The 21,534-nt window shown below is 39.6% G+C and overlaps 1 protein-coding gene across 3 annotated transcripts in view; it reads left to right on the forward strand.

The window, feature by feature from the left end:
- The window catches only part of ankrd50 (ankyrin repeat domain 50), a 120,914-nt gene that overhangs the window by 40,722 nt on the left and 58,658 nt on the right, over nt 1–21,534 (forward strand). For all 3 annotated transcript variants that reach the window (XM_078211188.1, XM_078211179.1, XM_078211196.1), the window contains one exon: nt 2,308–2,537. In XM_078211188.1, the coding sequence (XP_078067314.1) occupies nt 2,308–2,537 (230 nt within the window). The remainder of the gene's footprint in view (nt 1–2,307; nt 2,538–21,534) is intronic.

Below are 21,534 nucleotides of genomic sequence, written 5' to 3' on the forward strand. Positions count from 1 at the left end.
ACATGGAAGGAGAGATTTAGGAGGGCAGTGAACCCAGAGGGGAGAGAACATGATGAATTGGTTGAACTCACCCAGAATGAGAAGTTGCTTGGTGCTCCGGGAGGAAAGCAGCGCAGATAGCGGAGAAAAAATTTGCATGGTACTTAAGGCAATAGAGAATTTTTTGTATATTAGAGACTTGAGCACTATTACTTAACACTGTAGCTTATAAAGACCTATACTATAAACTCCGATCTACTTTTCACTTTCAATTTCCTCCTATGCCCCACACCCTTCCAAAGAGTTCCCTTATCTTAGGAAATCTTGAAGGTTCATTCACTTTTCCTGGGACAGGCCCAATGGTATGCCACATTAATTCTCCCCAGTGTTCAGCTTTCATCCAAGGTAAGATTCTTTGGGGATCCTTTATTAGGTTTTTGACACAACCCTCTACATTTTATTTACAGACCTCATTAATATTGATTTTTTTTTTCCTCAGTTCAAACATGAGCTTCATGCAGAACACCCTCTTGTTCCTAATGTGCCCTTTTGATTCTACAACTTCTGTACAATTGCTGGTCCCACAGCTGATGATTCAAGTTGATTGCTTTCTGTTGCAAGGCTCTGTGAGGACCGCTGTAGATTTTGTCCACCAACAGCAAGCTAAAGCAAATCTTCCAGCTGCTTTTCCTTCATGGAATTCAAACTCAGCTGTTTCTGTCTGGACTCGATCTGAACTGCCCATTTCTGACAGCAAACAATGAATCAAATGCAAGAGAGTTTTAACCAAGGTTCCACCCTGAATATTATCTCTGACAATGTGACATGTTTTGGAACGATTCAACCAAAAATGCAAATTAATTATTTTCCCTTCAACATAACTGTCCAAATTGTCCAAAGATGTGCGGGTTAGGTTGATTGGCCAGGTTACAAATTGCCCCTGAGATGCGTAGGTTAGAGGGATTAGCGGGTAAAATATGTGGGGGTAGGGCCTGGGTGGGATTGTGGTCGGTGCAGACTTGATGGGCCGAATGGCCTCCTTCTGTACTGTAGGGTTTCTATGATTTCTATGATTTCTATGAACTGTTTGATTCTGTAACCCATATGAATAAATTATATTTCTAATTGTGCCTTATGACCCTTTTCTCAGAATTTCTAGCTTTTAGCTTTTGTGGAGTTAATGACAGACACCCTGGCTCTACCCAGTAGTCCAGAAATGGGTCACTCGTTTTTTTTCGCTATCAACTCTGACCTTATAAGATAAACATTGGTTAGCGTTTAACTGTAATTAACTCCAAGCTTGTTTGAATTGCATTTACTTCAGGTTTGCTTGTCTGATTTCCACCATTTAATGTAATCATACAAATTGGTTTTCAGTAAATATTGACTAATTTTTTGGAAAATTCATTATACTGTGCTGGAAACCATGTTGTAAACTTTTGGACTAGTACTAATAATAAAAAAATGTTTTAAGTATAGTCATTCAGTTGACTTGATTTTACTATACACCAATGATTCAGAGGTTGTGGCCACCTCAGGCTTTGATGTTTCTAACAAAAGTTCATTCATGCCAATTTCTATTTTCCTGTTGCAAGGTTTTTTGAAAAATATATAAACTATTTTTAGTGCATTATGGTTTTAATAAGTATATTTAACCAAGTGTGGTTTTAAAATGTGGGATTAAGAAAGCTAACTTCAATTCAATTTAGTTCTTATGGAGCTACCCAGTGAAGGAGGTGCAAATCTTTATTTAGTAAGATGGTGAAAAGATGGCAAAAGCTCTTTAGCAGTGACTTACAACATGTTGACATACATTTCATAGGTTCTGGTAGTTGTAGTTCAAGTGGCCATTTTTTTTTCAAATGTGAGCATGGCTTGGTATTAGTAGTTTGGTATTAGTATAACATTTTTGAGCGGATTCGCAACTGAGAATCCTGTCATTTTATTTCCATAAGCATAACCCCTTTCTAGCTGAGGATAATTACAGTAAGTGGGAACATAGCTCCAGACTAGCAATGAAAAATAATTTGTTAAAGAAAAATTTGGGATGGGAAATATGCAGGAATACCTATTTTCTCCCCAAATCCTATATTAGCATCATGGTCAGAGAGGGGGTATGAGTGACAGAGTACAAGAAGGTATTTGTGCTCTTGCAGGTGCAAGAGAGGAAGGAGCGTTTATAGATAAAAAGGGAAGGTGCATGTATATCTGTGCAAGATTTGATCAATGTTACAATCAGAGCTGATTTAAGTCAATCGCTTCTGCGTAAAGATGGTGTGTCTTTAAAGTTGTATGAGGTTCAAGTAACATCTCTTTTTTTCTTTTCAGATGTGTACTCTTGCCACTGTTGGGAATAAAACCACCTTCACAGAATCTCTTCATTGTCGTAGATTCTGTTGATGAAGGCTGCAATTATGCAGAAGGGGAACAAAGGCAACCAGGCCTGACGCGGACTATAGCGGAGCTTCTAGCAGGTCATCATGAATTTTTCCCACCATGGCTGCTGTTAATCTGCTCTGCCAGGAAGCAGAGTAAAATGGTGACAAAAATGTTCACAGGTGAGGTATTTCCCCCACTTAATCCTGCTTATTACACAGACCAATGTTATGGAATGTGCATTCTCACTGCCTGAGAATGTGGTAGACGTGGGTAATTAAGCCTACATAAGAGAATTGGACTGTTATCTGAAAAGCTTTAAAATTTATTTATTAGTGTCATAAGTAGGCTTACATTAACACTGCAATGAAGTTACTGTAAAAATCTCATCGCAACACTTCATCACCTGTTCGGGTACACTGAGGTAGAATTTAGCATGGCCAATACTCCTAAACAGCACGTCTTTTGGACTGTGGAAAAGGAACAATATACAAGGTTATGGGGAGAAGATGGAGGAATGGTACTAGGTGAATTACTCATTCACAGCAACACCACAGAACAAATGCCACCCTTTTTTCTATAACAATTCTGTGACCATTATTGTCCAGTACACAAATTTAACATAATATACCATCTGCTCATAATTCCCCAAAGTAGCTTAGTGCTACAGAATTGTCATAGGTTATCTTTTCCGCTCCATCTGCTCTGTCTTCCAAACTCCTACTCCTGTCCTTTCATTTTTTGTTTTATTGAGGGGATAGTCATGCCTTAGAAAACTGATGTTATTGTCATTCACCAGTGCAGTCCAGGTTGGGGGAGAGTAATGCTTACATATGCTCCCATTTGTATTTGAAATCTATGTACCAGTTTGGATCCGCAGAGCTATTAGCTCCTGTGACATATTCAAAGAACCATAAAAATGATAATGGCCAGAACGAGGCTGATCAAATTATTTACACTGGGGAATTGCTGTCAATGCACTGAGAATTACATGTTGCAAGTTGACCCTTCATGGGGATATGTACATGCTTTGGAGAAAGGAACCAAATTTGATCACCACCTATTTTTCTCTAAAATCCTAAAATACTGGCAAATCAGTACAAATGATTGGAATTCAGATATAGCTAATTTAGGTGTGATCTTAACATTTAAGCATTGGTAGCACCTTTGGATGTTTTCCCTATAGCATCTTTTCTATTATCCTAATCACTTGTTAGCAGTTTTCGATCTTGTTAGCAGTTTTCTACCTTTTATAAGTTTGTTGACAGTTATATGAACCTGCACTCAGTTGCATAGGTTAATGTTTTGCTTTGGGCAATTCCAGAACTTCATGAATAAATTCAGGCACATCCCCGGACTCTGGGTATACATTCCAGACTTCAAAAAATACTTACCTCAATATTGCCTCCAGGTGAACAAAGCCTTATTAGAAGACAATATTCAGTATACAAGCATTGTGTCCTATTGTTGCCAAGACAAGACAAAATTGATTCAGTGGAGAAGACTGCATATGTTTTACTTTTCTGCTCTGCCTATACTGCAGTGAGAAACCTCTTGGTGCATTTCTGCCTCACTAGGATTTAAAAGAAAGTATTTGTCATCAGAAATATTTACAGTGGTGTGCATGGCTTATTATCAAGTGGGTTTGTGCCTGAAAATAACAGTATTAGCATGCTGACACAATTCTGGAAATTTAATGTGGTATGAATAGTAACTAGATATACTATGAAATGTCACTTTCAAATCTTGAACTACAGTAATTAAACTTTAACTCTGAAAGGTGTGTTTTTTGATCCACCAAAAGAGTATGTTATATAGCATGCAGGCAGGTTCTGTTGATTTCAGTCTCTGCCTGTATTGCCTTTAAAAGCAGTTGACTCTAGGATGGGTGGGGAGTTAGGTGTCTTGCAAGCTATAGTGTTTTAATGTCACAGTATGCACCTTTTTCATAAACATGGTCTTCACCCAGAGGTCAGTTGATTCACAGGCTTGGTTCCTTGCCAGGTGGGGAAAGAGGAGACCATAGTTGCAAGAGTAGGTTTAGGAAGCATGCTGCCATGTTAGCTGGAGTGTGTGGGAGGGTGTTCAATATCTTTTCCAGGGGTGGAGTGTTGGGAGTCCTTGATCCTAACATGGCCAGATGAACGTGGGGAAAGCACCCCTCCTGGCCCAAAAGCAGTATTGAGAACCTCTATCTCTTCCACAAAATAATCATCGTTTTCTCTTTATCTGCTGGATTTCCCTAGCATTAAACTTGGAAGACAAGTAAAACCTGAGGCATGCAACCAGGTTATAGTGTTTAAATGCTCAACCCACCTCCTTGGAGTGGTGATGGCCACCCCCCATCCTTTGTTAAAAATGGAAGTGAGTGGGTTGGGATTGGGTTAGTGATTTTTAAATGCCATTGAGCTGGTTAAACTCTTTTGTTGGAAATAGTCATTGCTCTCTATTTCTGTGTTGCAAATCTGCTCAAGCCTGAATGGTGTCCAGGTCTTTCTGCATGTGAGCACAGACTGCTTCATTATCTGAGGATTTGCATATGGAGCTGAACACTGTGCAGTCACCATCAGCATGTTGGAGGAAAGGTCACAGATGCAGTTATTGAAGATGGTTGAGCTGAGAACATGAACTCTGAAATGATGTATTAGAGCTGAGATTGTTGGCCTGCAGCAACAACTACAACCTCTTACTTTGTGCCTGATTTCCCTTATTCCCATTGACTTCAATTTTGTTAGGGCTGCTTCACGTCACATTCGGACAATACCTGCTTTGATGTCAGGAGCAGTTCCTCTTACCTCACCATTGTCATTCTGCTCTTTTGTCCATTTTTGGACAAAGGCTGTTATGAGGCCTGTAGTTGAGTGGTCCTGGTGGAACCCAAACTTAGTGCAGGTTAGTGGCACTTGATAGCACTGGCAGCATCTTTCATCACTGTTTTCATGATTATGGGCACCCTGTTAATTGTGCATTAATGGCGTTTAATTATTTGCAGGTGGTGTATATTAACTGTTGATTCACTTGTGCTGCTATAAATAGCAGTTGTTGGATTAGGGGTTGCATGATAGAAATGTGTAACTTTGTAACAGTGTATAAAGATTGGCTCCAGTTCTATCCTCCTTCAACTGGCTTTCTGAAGTATGATGTGGAGATGCCGGCGTTGGACTGGGGTAAACACAGTAAGAAGTCTCAACACCAGGTTAAAGTCCAACAGGTTTATTTGGTAGCACAAGCCACTAGCTTTCGGAGCGCTGCTCCTTCGTCTGGTGAGTGGGATATCCCACTCACCTGATGAAGGAGCAGCGCTCCGAAAGCTAGTGGCTTGTGCTACCAGATAAACCTGTTGGACTTTAACCTGATGTTGGACTTTTTACTTTCTGAAGTATAACATAGCTGGTATGGAATTGCCTACTTTTTAAGAACAGATCACCTGGGATATTTTCCACTTTTTGCATAGATGTCAGTGCAGCTTTGCTGAAACAGCTTGGTCGAGACACAGCCAGTCCTGGAGCAGAAGTCTTTAGCACTATAGTCTAGATTTTATCGGGACTCATAGCCTTTGCTGTATCCAGTGGACTCAGCCATTTTTAACATGTCAAGTGAATCAAGTTGGTTGAAGACTATTTTCTGTGATGGTGGAGATCTCAGGAGACTGAGATGGATCTTCCACTCTCACCTCTTACTGAAAATAGTTGAAAACACTTCAACCTTGATTTTTGCACAGGTTCTGAGCTCTGCCAAGGCTGAGGTTGGGTATGTTTATGGAGCTCCCTCCTCTGAGTAGTAGTTTAATTGTTGATCATTCAAGGCTTAATGTTGCAAGGCAATAAAGCGCTGATCTAATCACTTAACTGCGGGATCACCAAGTTCTGTCTATTTGCATAGATCTTCCTTTATTTAACATATATACCCTGTTCAGCTGCATTACGTTGGCTGTTTGCCTTGTGTTGCTTCTGGCTTCTCTTCTACACTCTGCATTTAAACAAAGTTTATCCCCTCACTTGCTGATAAAAGTAGAGGGAAGGATATGCTGGGCCGTGAGGTTACAAATGTGGGGAATACAATTCTGCTCCTGAGCTCCCAATGCCTTATGGATGGTTTTGAATTGCAAGATACTTAATTTATCCTATTCAGTACGATGGTAATGCCTCTCAACACTGTGCGGGGTGTCTTCAGTATAAATGAGGAATTTTGCCTTACAAGAACTGTGCAGTGGTCTACCAATATAACCATGGAAAGATTCATCTGTGATAAGTAGATTGGTGAGGATATGGAGAAGCATATTTTTCTTTCATATTGGTACACTCGCCACCTGCCGAAATGCAGTCTCGAAGCCATGTCCTTCAGGGTGCAATCAGTCAGTAGTGATGCTACCAAATCAATCTTGGAGATGGACGGGTGAAGTCACCCACTCAGCATACGTTCTGTACCTTTCCTACCTTCAATGCTGCTTCTAAGTAGCGTTCATCATGGTGGAATACTGATTAATCAGCTGAGGTGGTAGGTATTAATGAGCAGACGGTTTCCTTGCTCATATTTGATCTGGTGCCATGAGACTTAATGGAGCCTGGAGCTAATGTTGAGAACTTCCAGGGCCGCTCACTTCTGATTTGTATGTCAGTGTCATCACCTCTAGTGGTTCTGTCCTGTCCATGGGACAGAACGTACCCAGGGATCATGATGGTGGAGTCTCAAGGTACGATTCTGTAAATATGACTAAATTAGGCCTTTACTTGGCTAGTTTCTGGAACACCTCCCCCAATGTTGGAGTCCCCTGTGCTTTGGTGAGGAGGACTTTGCACGGTCAAGTTGTATCTCGTGCCTAAGTTGATGCTGAGTAGTCCATCCAGTTTTTATTTGTGGAGTTTTCATAACAGCTTAGCTTGGCACATTTGATTGTTCGGGCAAGTCAGTAGGCAAAGCATTTTGCCCTGTTGCATTATGTATCTGAGCCAAAAGGAGAGAATAAGAGTAAATCAGCTCTTCAAAAGTGCTTTTCCTACTTAATAAAAAATGTGTTTAGGACACACAGCATCCTGATTCACAGCAGAGTATTTGATATTGGAAGCACAGAACAGGCCCTTCGGCCTAATTATGCAACCAAAGACGTATTGACAACATTAACATCAATACCTGTTCCAATTTACTTGATACATTTTGAGCAATTTTAATTCTTTTAATGAGTAGAATTCCAAATCTGTCGAATTCAAATCTAAAACTCTATGGATACATTAAATTTGAAATGAAATATCTACAGCCATCATTATGCAGAACATACATGAATTTTAAGGATTATAGGCCAAAGATCTGACTCAGGTTGGAAAGAGTCACTTATAGTACTTGGAGCAGGAACTAATTCCCATTATTAAATAAACTCTTTAATGTATAATTTAGTGTAACAGACTGAAATTATTTCCTTAGCCACTGTTTGAAGGGAAATGTTGAGAATTTGTTTATTTCTCTGATTAAGGGAATAAGTTGAATTTAAGCAGGAAAATACAATTCAGGTTGATTTATGTAGAGACTCCAGTGGGAATTGTGCATAAAATTGCAAAAATGTTTAGCATTAATTGCAGCAATAGCATCCAAAGCAAAATGCTCCATTTTATTTCCACGAGGCTTGATTAAGCTTCACGTCTTTTAATGTTGGCATAAACGAGCAAATTTTAGTTCTGCTAATCCAACACATTTTATTTTTAAGAAGCCTTTATTCAGATAGTTAAGCTGTTGTATACTGAATTAAAGCAGTATCTGATCCAGAGATGCAAAGCTGTTTGTTCCCACTACTTTTGGGTTACTGAGGTTCTGTTTTTTAAGTGTCAATTTTAATTAATGGCGATCTTTAAAATTTAGTATTTATAGGAATCTACATGGAGAGAAAGCATGTTACAGGACACTCTCTGAACCACCAACCACAATCCCACCCAGGCCCTATCCCCATAACTCCATGCAATTACCCTAGCAAGTCCTCCTGACACTAAGGGGCAATTTAGCATGGCCAATCCACCTAACTTTCACATCTTTGGACTGTGGGAGGAAACCGGAGCACCCGGAGGAAACCTACGCAGACACGGCAATGGTGCTTGCTGAAATATCCCAAAAGTTCTCAAAATTGAATTTGAGAAAACAAAATGATTTCCTTTTCAATGTTAGTGAATTTCTTTTGGATATTTTGTTCTGGTGTATTAATAGATTTGCTCTGCAGTCTAATTACAATGCCAAATGAATGCAGTTTTTACACACAATTTCAATGATCTGGTAATGTTCAACATTAAAATTTAGTCAAATATCTGAAATTTTCTTTAATTTTCTCCTGTCTATTTCTGAGAGCACATGCTGGAACTTAGTCCCACAGGCACATTAACTGACCAATATGTCACTCAAGTAGTCATTTTCATGTGTTGGATGATTTGGCCACGTGAGACATATCACAGCGGAGTCTTTTCGATATTGGCGTGCACGCATTTTACAGCACCAGTCTCCCATGTAGTGATCATGAGCAAGACCCTGTTTTTTTTCTCCTCCTCTTCATCTGAAATACTGAAGCATAAAATTTCATCATTGTGTTATGATTCCCTACATGACATCCTAACCTTGTTCCGAGTGAACGCAATCAAAATGCGCCATGAAGGATTATTTCCAAGGTGTTGCCTGTGATTTCTCCAGCAGTGGTCTGCTGGAAAAAAGTTAAAAAGCAGCTTCCTGGTTCCCACTTTTACTCCACAGCTTGGACTGAATGCAATATAAAGAATAACAGGAAAGAACTTGCATTGATATTGCACCTTTCATTGCTTATGGATGTCCCAAAATACTTTATTGTTTACTTTAGAAATGTAGTCAGAAATAGAGCGTGCTATACTCCCTTTATATGCTAAATGAAAGTAGTTCTACAATATGATCCATGGGATCCAGGGTGAGGTAGCTAAATGGATACAAAATTAGCTTGATGACAGAAGGCAGAGGGTGGTGTAAAGAATTGTTTTTCAAACTGGAGGCCTGTGACCAGCGGTGTGTCCCAGGGATCGGTGCTGGGTCCACTGTTGTTGGTTATTTATATTAATGATTTGGATGAGAATATAGGAGGCGTGGTTAGTAAGTTTGCAGATGACACCAAGATTGGTGGCATAGTGGCCAGTGAAGAAGGTTATCTTGGATTGCAACGACATCTTGATCAATTGGGCCAGTGGGTTGACGAATGGCAGATGGAGTTCAATTTAGATAAATGCGAGGTGATGCATTTTTGTAGATCGAACCAGGGCAGGACTTACTCAGTTAATAGGGCATTGGGGAGAGTTACAGAACAAAGAGATCTAGGGTACAGATTCATAGCTCCCTGAAAGTGGAGTCATAGGTGGACAGAATGGTGAAGAAGGCATTCGGCATGCTTGGTTCCATCGGTCAGAACATTGAATACAGGAGATGGGACGTCTTGTTGAAGTTGTACAAGATATTGGTATGGTCACACTTGGAATACTGTGTACAGTTCTGGTCACCCTATTATAGAAAAAATATTAAGCTAGAAAGAGTGCAGAAAAGATTTACTAATATGCTACTGGGACTTGATGGTTTGAGTTATAAGGAGAGGCTGGATAGACTGGGACTTTTTTCCCTGGAGTGTAGAAGGCTGAGGAGTGATCTTATAGAGGTCTATAAAATAATGAGGGGCATAGATCAGTTAGATAGTCAATATCGTTTCCCAGAGGTAGGGGAGTCTAAAACTAGAGGGCATAGGTTTAAGGTGAGAGGGGAGAGATACAAAAGGGTCCAGAGGGGCAATTTGTTCAGAAGGTGATGAGTGTCTGGAACAAACTGCCAGAGGTAGTAGTAGAGGCGGGTACAATTTTGTCTTTTAAAAAGCATTTAGACAGTTACATGGGTAAGAGGGATATGGGCCAAACACAGGCAATTGGGACTAGCTTAGGGGTTTTTAAAAAAAGGCGGAATGGACAAGGTGGGCCGAAGGGCCTGTTTCCATGCTATAAACCTGTGACTCTATGACTAAATACTACATAGTTGCACTTTTCCTGTTTATGCTGTAAGACTAATTTAGCTGCATACTTGCCCAAACGTTGTTATGATTTGGAAGGTAATTGTGTGCATGCAGAATTGCTACAAAGTCAAGATTCCAATGTTCCCATTCCTGATTCTAGGGAAATGATCCATAAAAGGGCCATTAATACCAAAGTCACATTGCTGATCTGTTTTGTATTAGTGAAGGCAGATATTTTTATTATGACCAGTACAACATCTCCAGAACCAGAGATCCATACATGGCCTCATGTATGTTCAGTTGACACTTAAGCGCAGTACTAATGGAGCATTGCACTGTCAAATGTGCTGTCTTTTGGATGTTGAACTGAAAAATCCCATGGCACTATTCAAAGAAGAACAGATGCATTTTCCAATGGTGCTGGCTCACATTTATCCTCAAACAACTCTTAAACAAGATAATCTAGTAATTTAACTCATTGCTGCTTGCTTTGTCCAAATTGGATGGCAATTATAACCTTTAAATTTATTTGATAGAGATTCTAGGCCAGTGCTGTCCAAATAGTCAATTGTCATTGGCTGCCAAAAATGCGCGGAACACGGTCATCTTGTGATGAGGGCGAATCAGCTCATTGGCTGCCAAGCCACTGCCGAAAATGCGCAGGACTCTGGCTTCTTGTGATGTCAAGTGAATCAGCTCATTGACTGCCAAACCACGTCAAAAATCTGCAGATTTCTGGCTTCTCATGACAACAGGTTAATTGGCTCATTGACTGCCAGAAATGCGCAGAACTTCGTCGTCTTGTGAAACAGCTCATTGACTGCCAAACTGCAGGCACCAAAAAATGTGAACTAAGCTGGATGAAGACAAAATGACGTTGAAGGACCCAGGGACCTCTAAGGGCAAATACCTACAATTTCCACCAGGAATGGGAAAGTGAATTTCTTTTTACAAATGTCAAAAGCAAGACCATTTGTCAGAGTGTAGCCTTGACTAAAAGAGGTAATTTGGAACGTTATCGTAAGACAATGCATGCAAAATTTCAAGAAAATTTGCCTTGAAATAGTGCTATTCAGGAAAAAAAAGTTGGGAGTTAAAGGGGAATGTTGGAAGCTTACAAGTCACTGTTTTCAAAACCTGTGACTAAAGGCAAGGCTAGCAAAAAGGCATCTTTTTACATTCGCCATCGGTGAACAGTTTGTTTTTCCAGCAGATGGTTATCAAGGAAGCTATGATGGTTGCTGCTGCCACCTTGTTTAAAGACTTTAAAAATACAGATTAAATTATGACAGCCATTAGGGGCATGTCACTTGGTGCATTAGCAGCAGCCAGAAGGGTGGACTTCTTGTCTGAGGATGTGTCTCAGCAAATACAAGATTTATCAGGTTGTGAATATTTCTCACGTTCAGTTTGAGTCGTTATTCAGGACGGATATGGCCCAGCTGATGTTCATTCGAAGGTGCAAAAATAAAAGAGGACTTCCTCTCACTTTTGCCACTCCGAGGACAAGATGCGAGGGTGTGTACAATTAACTTAAAAGAGATGTGACTGAGAAAAACATTCCAATCAAGGTACTGGTTTCAATCACAACTGATGGTACCAATGTAGGCTTTGTTGCACTTTGCAGTAATGATCCTGAATTCCCTTTCTTTGTCAATTATCATTGTTATCCACCAACAAGCGTTAGCAAGCAAGGCTATTAACTTTTCTCATGTAATGACAGTTATTGTCAAGATTGGCAACGTAATTTGTACCTGAACTATGCAGCGTTGCTTGATCAAATTGTTACTCTGAGCTTGATGCCCTCTATGGTGAGCTAATCCTTCATGTGGATGTGAGGTGGTTAAGTCAAGGAAAAGTCCTCTGGAGATTTTGGATCTGCTCCCTGAAATTGTCACAATTTTTAATTCAAGAAATGAGGTGTACAGCGAGCTGTCAGGTAATGTGAGATTGCTAGATTTGGCATTTCGTACAGACGTAAGTCCAAAATTAAATGAGCTGAATCGTGAACTGCAAGGGAAGAACCGGTGCAGTGAATGTATTAAGTTGAAACTGGGTCTGGGGTCCTCCTAGTTAAAGAACAAAATTACTGAGTGTTTCCCAAATCTGGAGAAAATCCAACGACAGGTCAAACAAAAAGGGTTCCGTCCAAACAAATTCTGTAACTACTTGAATAAATTGGAAAGGAATTCAACAGATGATTTCAGGAGTTAGATGAGATGGAACAAATTAATGTTTGCCTCAAATCCTTGTTTTCAAATGGACATTGGAGAACTGACAGCAAAGTTTCAGCAGATGTTTGAACCAAGCAGTGGACATGGAAATAATTACCATGCAAAATGACATAGAGCTGAAAGTGAAGTCAAGGGGCAAATGCTTTTGGGGACAGAAAAATACCCTTGTCTGACATGTGCCTTCAAGGTGAAAGTTCCAGGTACCTCTTTCCCCAGATGAAAATCACTAAGCCCAAGCATCACACTCTTAGAACCATAGAACCATAGAACATTACAGTACAGAAACAGGCCTTTTGGACCTTCTTGGCTGTGCCGAACCATTTTTGTGCCTAGTCCCACTGACCTGCACCATATCCCTCCACACCCTCCTCATCCATGTACCTGTCCAAGTTTTTCTTAAATGTTAAAAGTGAGCCCGCATTCACCACCTCATCTGGCAGCTCATTCCAAACTCCCACCACTCTGTGTGAAGAAGCCCCCCCCTAATATTCCCTTTAAACTTTTCCCCCCTCACCCTTAACCCATGTCCTCTAGTTATTTTCTCCCCTAGCCTCAGTGGAAAAAGTCTACTTGCATTCACTCCATCTATACCCAACATAATTTTATACACCTCTGTCAAATCTCCCCTCATTCTTCTAAGCTCCAGGGAATAAAGTCCTAACCTATTCAACCTTTCTCTGTAACTCAGTTTCTCAAGTCCCGGCAACATCCTTGTAAACCTTCTCTGCACCCTTTCCACCTTATTAATATCCTCCTTGTAATTAGGTGACCAAAACTGCACACAATACTCTAAATTCGGCCTCACCAATGTCTTATACAACCTCACCATAACATTCCAACTCCTATACTCAATACTTTGATTTATAAAGGCCAATGTACCAAAAGCACTCTTTATGACCCTATCTACCTGTGACGCCACTTTTAGGGAATTATGTATCTCTATTCCCAGATCCTTCTGTTCTACTGCACTCTTCAGTGTCCTTTCATTTACCGTGTATGTTCTACCTTGGTTTGTCCTTCCAAAGTGCAATACCTCACACTTGTCTGCATTAAACTCCATCTGCCATTTTTCAGCCCATTTTTCTAGCTGGTCCAAATCCCTCTGCAAGCTTTGAAAACCTTCCTCACTGTCTACTACACCTCCAATCTTTGTATCATCAGCAAACTTGCTGATCCAATTTGCCACATTATCATCCAGATCATTGATATAGATGACAAACAACAATGGACCCAACACCGAGCCCTGCGGCACATCACTAGTCACAGGCCTCCACTCAGAGAAGCAATCCTCCACTATCACTCTCTGGCTTCTTCCATTGAGCCAATGTCTAATCCATCTCGCACATGTCCATCTGATGGGCTGTATGAGATTGGCTATGTCATACTATGACCCAGACTTCACAGTACTCAGTTTGCAAACCCAGGTGTCACGCTAAGAATAGGTGAGTATTATGCATAAGTACATTGTGGAAGGGGGGTGCGGGTTAGTAAAATTGAATTTTTAAGAGTAGACCTTGTGTTGCATTTTGATGCTAGAAGTGATCTTTAGTTAAATAAAGTTGGAAACCCCTATTCTAGGCTATCAGCTTTATAATCACAATTCATCAAATAACAGACTCAGAAATTTGGCACTAGCATTTACACCAGGCAGTTTTATGGAAATTACAGCAGTATAAAGAATCTCTCTCCGCAATACAGTAAGGTTATTAGAATATGGCATGCATTTTACAGGTAACTACAGAAGCCAAGTCAATCAAATTTAACAAAGTTGGATAGACAAATAGAAGACAAGTGCATTGGAAATGTCAGGTTAGCAGATTAATGCAAGCATGATGGACTAGTTGTACATTACAGCAGTGATGAAATTTCAGAAGTACTTCATTGAATGTAAAGTATTTTGGGAGGTCCTGAGGTCATAAAAGGTGCCATGTCAATGTATGTTACTTGCTTCTCATGAAGCCTTGTAAAATAAATAGAGTTTTAAGTAGCATGACTGAATTCAAGTTCATAGAAAAGCATTTTCCTTGTTGTCTTTCCACAGCCCATAGTTACACTTTAATAATACTGCCCCAGACAAAATAAAAATGATTTGGCATGATAGAAGCTGCTTACCCATCCTACGCATCACATGACAGTGTGGTAGCCTATTAGCTGGTTCTGCTCATCACTTCACAATTGCATGACCGAGCATCAAAAGTTTGGAGATCTGCAATAACAAGAGCAACTGATTGTTCTTGAATCAATACTAGTCCACATTTGTGAAACATCCTTCCAAAGCTGTCACTAACCAATAGAGCAGCAGCAAGATGCAATTTACAACTTATTTTACTTTATAGTTTTATGGTTGAAGACCATTTTCCAGTGAATTAAATGAAAACAAACTGGTCAGCTCCCATCAAAAAATGCCTTTTGAATGTGTTCTTTCTAACACAATGAAAACCTGAGAATCAAAACAAATAAGTTAATCTTACATTGGAAGAATAGAAGAAAAATAATGGATGCCTGGAAATAAATTATGTACTTATATTTGAGAAAGTTGAATCACAGCTCTCTGGAAGAGATTATTTAATTTACAGACTCAAGGCAGCCTTCTGTACCTTTCTGGGAGAGATGATTTTGGAAAAGGTTCAAAGAACTAATACTATTTCATAAAAAAGACTTGGAAAAATGAAAGAGCTGATTGAGTTTCATTGACTGTTCAATAGATTCAGGCAACAGTTGGTTATATTTTTCATGAGTAGAGACAGTCAGTACTTGGGAGAGTTGAAGATGCAAGTTTTATTGGCAGAATTGCAGAGACTAATGTTTTAAGGGTATTGGAATACTCAAGTAATCCAATACTAACCAAAGCAGGAGGATCAGGAAATAGAAAAAATCTACAGAATATCTTAACAGCTAATGTATGTAACATCCTAATGTTTTGGTGGTGTACCATAATTAAAATTCTGATGTATTGATGTTGAGGGGAAAAAAGACCGTAGCCAGGATCTTCTGACCCTGCCGAAGTCGATGGCCATTTGTGTTGCACATCGGCTATGCTCCCAGGGAACACGTTGCAAAGGGTCATAGAAATCCCTACAGTGCAGAAGGAGGCCATTTGGCCCATCGAGTCTGCACCGACCACTATCCTACCCAGGCCCTATTCCCTTAAACCCTCATATTTACCCCACTAATCCCCTTGACTGTAGGGTCAATTTAGCATGCCAATCAACCTCACCCGCACATCTTTGGACTGTGGGAGGAAACCGGAGCACCCGGAGGAAACCCATGCCAACACGGGGAGAATGTGCAAACTCCACACAGATGTTGACCCGAGGCCGGAATCGAACCCAGGTCTCTGGCACTGAGGCAGCAATGCTAACCACTGTGCCACCGGGTCGCCTTCAGTGAGACCAGAAGATCCTGCTGGTGGAAAGGACTGGAAAATTAAGCCCATTCTGAGCATATGTAGCTCATGTAATTTAAAATTGTGTGTGTATGCATATTAGGTTGACTATGTTTGGAAGTGGAGATGATGTGTAATTCAGTCAGTGTTAATTGCTCGAACTATGCTCTCAGCTTCCTTTGTCACTTAATTTTTATTGTTCCCAAATAGCCATATTGTATCAACTTGGAGATTTAAATTCCTTAAGTAAAAGTTTTAAAGTTTGTTTATTAGTGTTACAAGTAGGCTGCAATGAAGTTATTGTGAAAATCCCCTAGTTGCCACACTCTGGTGCCTGTTCGGGTACACAGGGTGAATTTAACATGGCTAATGCACCTAACCAGCATGCCTTTTGGACTGTGGGAGGAAACCGGAGGACCTGGAGGAAACCCACGTAGACATGGGGAGAACATGCAGACTCCGCACAGACAGTGACCCAAGCTGGGAATGGAACCCAGGTCTCTGGCACTGTGAGGCAGCAGTGCTAACCACTGTATACTGCCTGTTGGTTCTTAACCCAATAGGGTATATTTATTTTTATGAAGTGCTGGAAAGTATTATACAATCAAACTAGTCTAATAAAATATAGATATTCTCTCATGTAAACATAATATTGACCCATGGGGGAAAAAAGTTAGCTATAGACCAATTTGAAAGATTTCATATTTTTATGTTCATTAGATTTGGGAGGTTTGATACTTTGTAAAAAAAAATCTTGTTCTGTATGGTGTAGCGTCATTAGTGCCTCAGTCTCTCCCACTTTGTTACTAAGACCATAATTTAAATGTTATTTATGAACAAACATTTTTTTAAAAAGCCTATAATCTCAGTTATAGTTAGAATAGAGTGCAGGTGTTATGTAGCTTGGCTGGTTCAGTGGTGATTGATTTTCTACTATTGAATGAAATTATTTTATGATTTCCAAATAAAATTCCTTCAATTATTATTCATGCTGATAAGGTGTGAAGATAATTGACAGTTGAGTTCTACTACATATGTACATAGTGGGAGGCAAATAGTGTTAATATATCTTCCATAAAGGTGACTAGGTTTTCATTCATCTTTGAATGGTTATTTATTCAGATCAATAATGTCACACACTGGTGCAGTGAAACCAAAGTTTGGGAATTTGCTTAGTAAAGGAGTTATAGAGGTTGATCTGTTTCTAAAATCTTGTCAATTTTGTATTTGGTCTTTAACTTATTTGTAATGGGAAATTGCTGTTTCTTTCAGTCTTGGTTTGTGATAAACAAGGTCCTTGCTTAGAGGAACCTGCGGGATTGTTAGAACTCCCAAACCAGCAGTGGTTGACTCATCTCACTGGAATCTGATCTAGTATGAGCCTAGAAGATTTCGCACATGGACAAAGTAAGTTGCTTGAAGGTGCAGTTGGAGACTGAATACAGCAAGATCAGAGGACTTAAATCTGGGAATTTGATAGTGCCGAAAGTGGTGCTGTTCAAAGACAGCAAAACCGAAAGCTGAAGCCCAGTCACATAGATTTTCAGGCAGGTAATTTTTTCCCTCTGCACTGGGGCAGTAGTTTAAAATAGTACTGGGGAGATATGGCTAGTATATTAAATTTAGAGCATAACTAGATAAACTCCACAATACAACTTGTTGGGGACTAGATCAGAAACTCCAAGGCATATTATGAAGTTAGCCTAGACCCAACTTTCTATGATTTTGGCATTAGTGCAAGCATAAGGTATTTTGCTCCGGGTGTGATTCTGTTAACATGCAGGAAGCTTTTATTAAAACACACTGTTATATTTTTAAGTGTGTTGTTAAATTAAAAAGATTTAGCATAACTTTAACCAATTAAAAAAACATAAACATGACAAGTTATAATTCTTAACTTAATTTAAAAAATATTCCCACAGACATACATCCTTCAGAATCAGTTAGCACAAAAACAGATATGCTCACGTGGGTTCTATATTTCCAATCATTTTACCCTGCTGGACAGCGATACAGAAAGTTGCATGTCTTCTGACTCCCATTCAGTAGCCTTCAGAGAGAGATCCATCTTCAAACAGCAGACCTTTAGAGGAAGAGACCTATTTTCTGTCAGGTCCCAGTCTCCAACGTCCAGAGAGAGAGAGTGATACACAAAACAACTACTCTCTAAAGATCCCAAGCAGTAATTGAGCTTGTGTGTTTCTCTGAGAGCCTAGCCCTGCCCAGTCACATAATATTCCCTGTCGATCAACCTAATCAAGCCCCACTCTGAAACCCCAGGGGAAAACACAAAAATAGCCAAATTGCATTAACACAGATTAAAACAAACATTCCAGTAATTAAAATCAATTGTGCTTCTCGGCATCAACTTGTCGGCTGCCAGTTATAGACAAAGTGGCACTGGTAATTAGAACTGATTCCTAAAAAAAAAAAATCCTGCTGAAGAAACATGGCACAAATACATTTCTTAAAGGCAGAGTATCATCACAAACTATGGATAATCATTGAATGATAATCTAAACTTTGAAACTTAAATCTGTTCACTAAAAATAAAAAGGCAGGACAAGTGATGTATTTCAGCTATATAGCATGTTGGATCTGGTGGATACCTTTGTGATCCATGGTAACCACATCTGCAATAATTGTCTGCAGTTTAAGGAACATCTACTCCCAAGTTGATGAGCTGGAGTCTGAGCTTTGCACATTGCAATGCATCAGGGAGGGTAAAACTTACCGAGACACATTGTTCCAGGAGACAGTCACACCTCTTATGCTGGGTACTTCAGATTTGGTCCATAGTCTGGGCCAGGAGGATGTGACTACAAGGGACACATAGAGTCTGAGAAGCTAGGGACTAAAAAAGCAGAATTTCAAAGGTAATATCTGTATTGCTAACTGAGCCACAAGCTTAGCAGACTACGACTAATGGGGTACCATAAGGATTAGTGCTTGGGCCCAACTATTCACAATCTATATCAATGATTTGGACATATGGGGCTTAAATGTAATATTTCCAAGTTTGCAAATGACACAGTCTAAGTTGTGTGGAGGATGCAAAGAAGCTTCAAGAGGATTTGGAAAAGCTAAATGAGTGGGCACAAATTTTGATATGGAATGCAATGTGAGGTTATCCACCTCGCAGGAAAAACAGAAATACTGAGTAATTCTTAGATGGTGACAGGCTGGGAAATGTTGAAGGGACTTTGGTGTCCTTGATCATGAGACACTGAAAGCTAACATGCAGGCACAGCAAACAATTAAGAAGGCAAATGGAATTTGGCCTTTATTGCAAGACAATTTGAGAGTAGGAGTAAAGATATTTCCCTGCAATTATATAGAACCTTGGTAAGACCATACCAGCATTGTATTCAGTTTTGGTCTCCTTTTCTAAGGAAAGATTTACTTGCAATAGAGGGTGTACAATGAAGGTTCACCAAATTAATTTCTGAGATGGAGGGATTCTCCTATGAGGAAAGATTAAATTGGCAGGACTTTATTCTTTGGAGTTTAGAAGAATGAGAGGTGATCTCATTCAAACATACAAAATTCTTACAGGACTCAACTTGGTAGATGCAGGTAGGATGTTTCCCCTTGTTGGGGAGGTTCTAGAACCAGGGGGACAGTCTCCGAATAAGGGACAGGCCACTTAGGGCTGAGATGAGCAGGAATTTTGAGTGTTGAATTTTTGTAATTCTCTGCCTTAGAAGGGCTGTGGAGCCTCAATCGTTATCTAATCAAGACTGAATTCAATAGATTTCTACATATTAAAAACATCAAGGGATATGGGCATAGTGCAGGAAAATTGTGTTGAAGTAGAAGATCAGGTATGGTCTTAGAATGGGTTGAATGGCCTACTCCTATTTCTTAGTTTTCATGTAGGATTTGGGAAAGCTTTAAGGATGAGATCAGTACAGTAGTGAGAAATGATATTGGTTCAGAGGATCAAAATATCGGATCAGTTTGGATGGAGATGAGAAATAGCAAACAGAAGAAGTCACTGGTTTACAGAATCCCCTACAATGGCTATGTTGTAGCTCAAAAGTATAAATCAAGAATTATGGGTGCTTATAAGAAAGGTACTGCAAGAATTGTTGAAGATTTTAATCTTCATTTAGATTGGGCAAATCAAATTTGCAAAGGTAGTCTGGAGGGTGAGTTCAGAGTGTATTTGGAAGAATTTTTAGAAAATACACCCTGGAACCAACCAGGGAAGAGGTTATTTTAGAGCTGTAATGTGTAATGAGACAGGATTAATAAATGATATGATTAAAGGATCCTCTAGGTAAGAGCGATCATGACATGGTAGACTTTCACATTCAGTTTGAGTGAGAAGTTTGAGTTTGAAACTTGTCTGAAACTTAAATATTGACTAAAGTGGACTGGGAAAATGGGTTAAAAGGTTAAATGGTAGACGAGGATTTGCAGACATTTTAGGAGATATTTTATAACTCAAATATATTCCATTGAAAAAGAAAATCTCTGAAGCATGCACCATCCGCAGCTCACTAAGGATGGTATCAACTTGGAAAAAGCAATGTATAATGCTGCAAAGGTTAGTGGTGGGCCTGGACATTGTGAAAAATTTAGAAACCAACAAATCTTGATAAAAGTAGAAGGAACAATTGGAGTGAGAGAAAATTAGTAAGAAATATAAGAACAGACAGTAAATGCTACTATATGTAGAAAGGAAAAGAGCAATGAAAGTGAAAGTTGGTCCCTTAGAGGTGAGATTGGGGAATTAATAACAGGAAGCAAAGAATGGCAAAGACCTTTTGATCAAGTATTGTGTTCTGTCTTCACAGTAGAAGGTGCAAAAAGCAGGGGGAAAAGGGGGAGAGGAACTTGTAACAAGCTAGCCATTAGAGAAAAAATAGGAGGGAAACTAATGGGAGTAAAGCCTAACAAGTCCCCTGGATCTGATGGCCTGCATTTAGAGTCTTAAAAGAGGTCACTGCAGAGATAGTGGATGTATCAGTTGTAATCTTTCAAAATTCTCCAGCTTGTGGAAGCCGCAAATGTAAATGTATTCAAAAAAAGGACGAAGAAAGAAATTGGAAACTATAGGCCGGTTAGCTTAACATCTGTCATTGTGAAAATGCTAGAATCCACTCTCTAGGTGATTGTCGCAGGACATTTAGAAAACAGTTTGGCAGATTCAGCATGGTTATGTGAAAGAGTCACCTTCCCAACCAACTCTATTCACCCTTCTCTGAACACCACTCCCGCACCCCCCCGCCCTCCATCAAAGTCTACAGAATCTTAAAGCACTTGTATCATCCTCTACAAAAATATTTATGTCACATTTTTATATATATATATATAGACAAAATTTGATCTCTATGCTGTAAATAAGGGATTCTCAACCTTTTTGTTTCCGAGTGCCCGTGTTATAAAAATGTAATGGATTACCTGTAATGCAAGTTAGCTATGGAAGAAATTCATAATAAATCAAGCATCGGTGAGTCATAAAACAAGGTGAAAAATGTTGCTAAAAATATTGTTGGCATTATAGTTTTAATATTAAACTTCGAAAATGCATAGCTGACTCGTAGAAGATCAGACAGGTCACATGA

This window comes from Mustelus asterias, chromosome 1, assembly GCF_964213995.1.
Source record: "Mustelus asterias chromosome 1, sMusAst1.hap1.1, whole genome shotgun sequence".
Classification (NCBI taxonomy): Eukaryota; Metazoa; Chordata; class Chondrichthyes; order Carcharhiniformes; family Triakidae; genus Mustelus; species Mustelus asterias.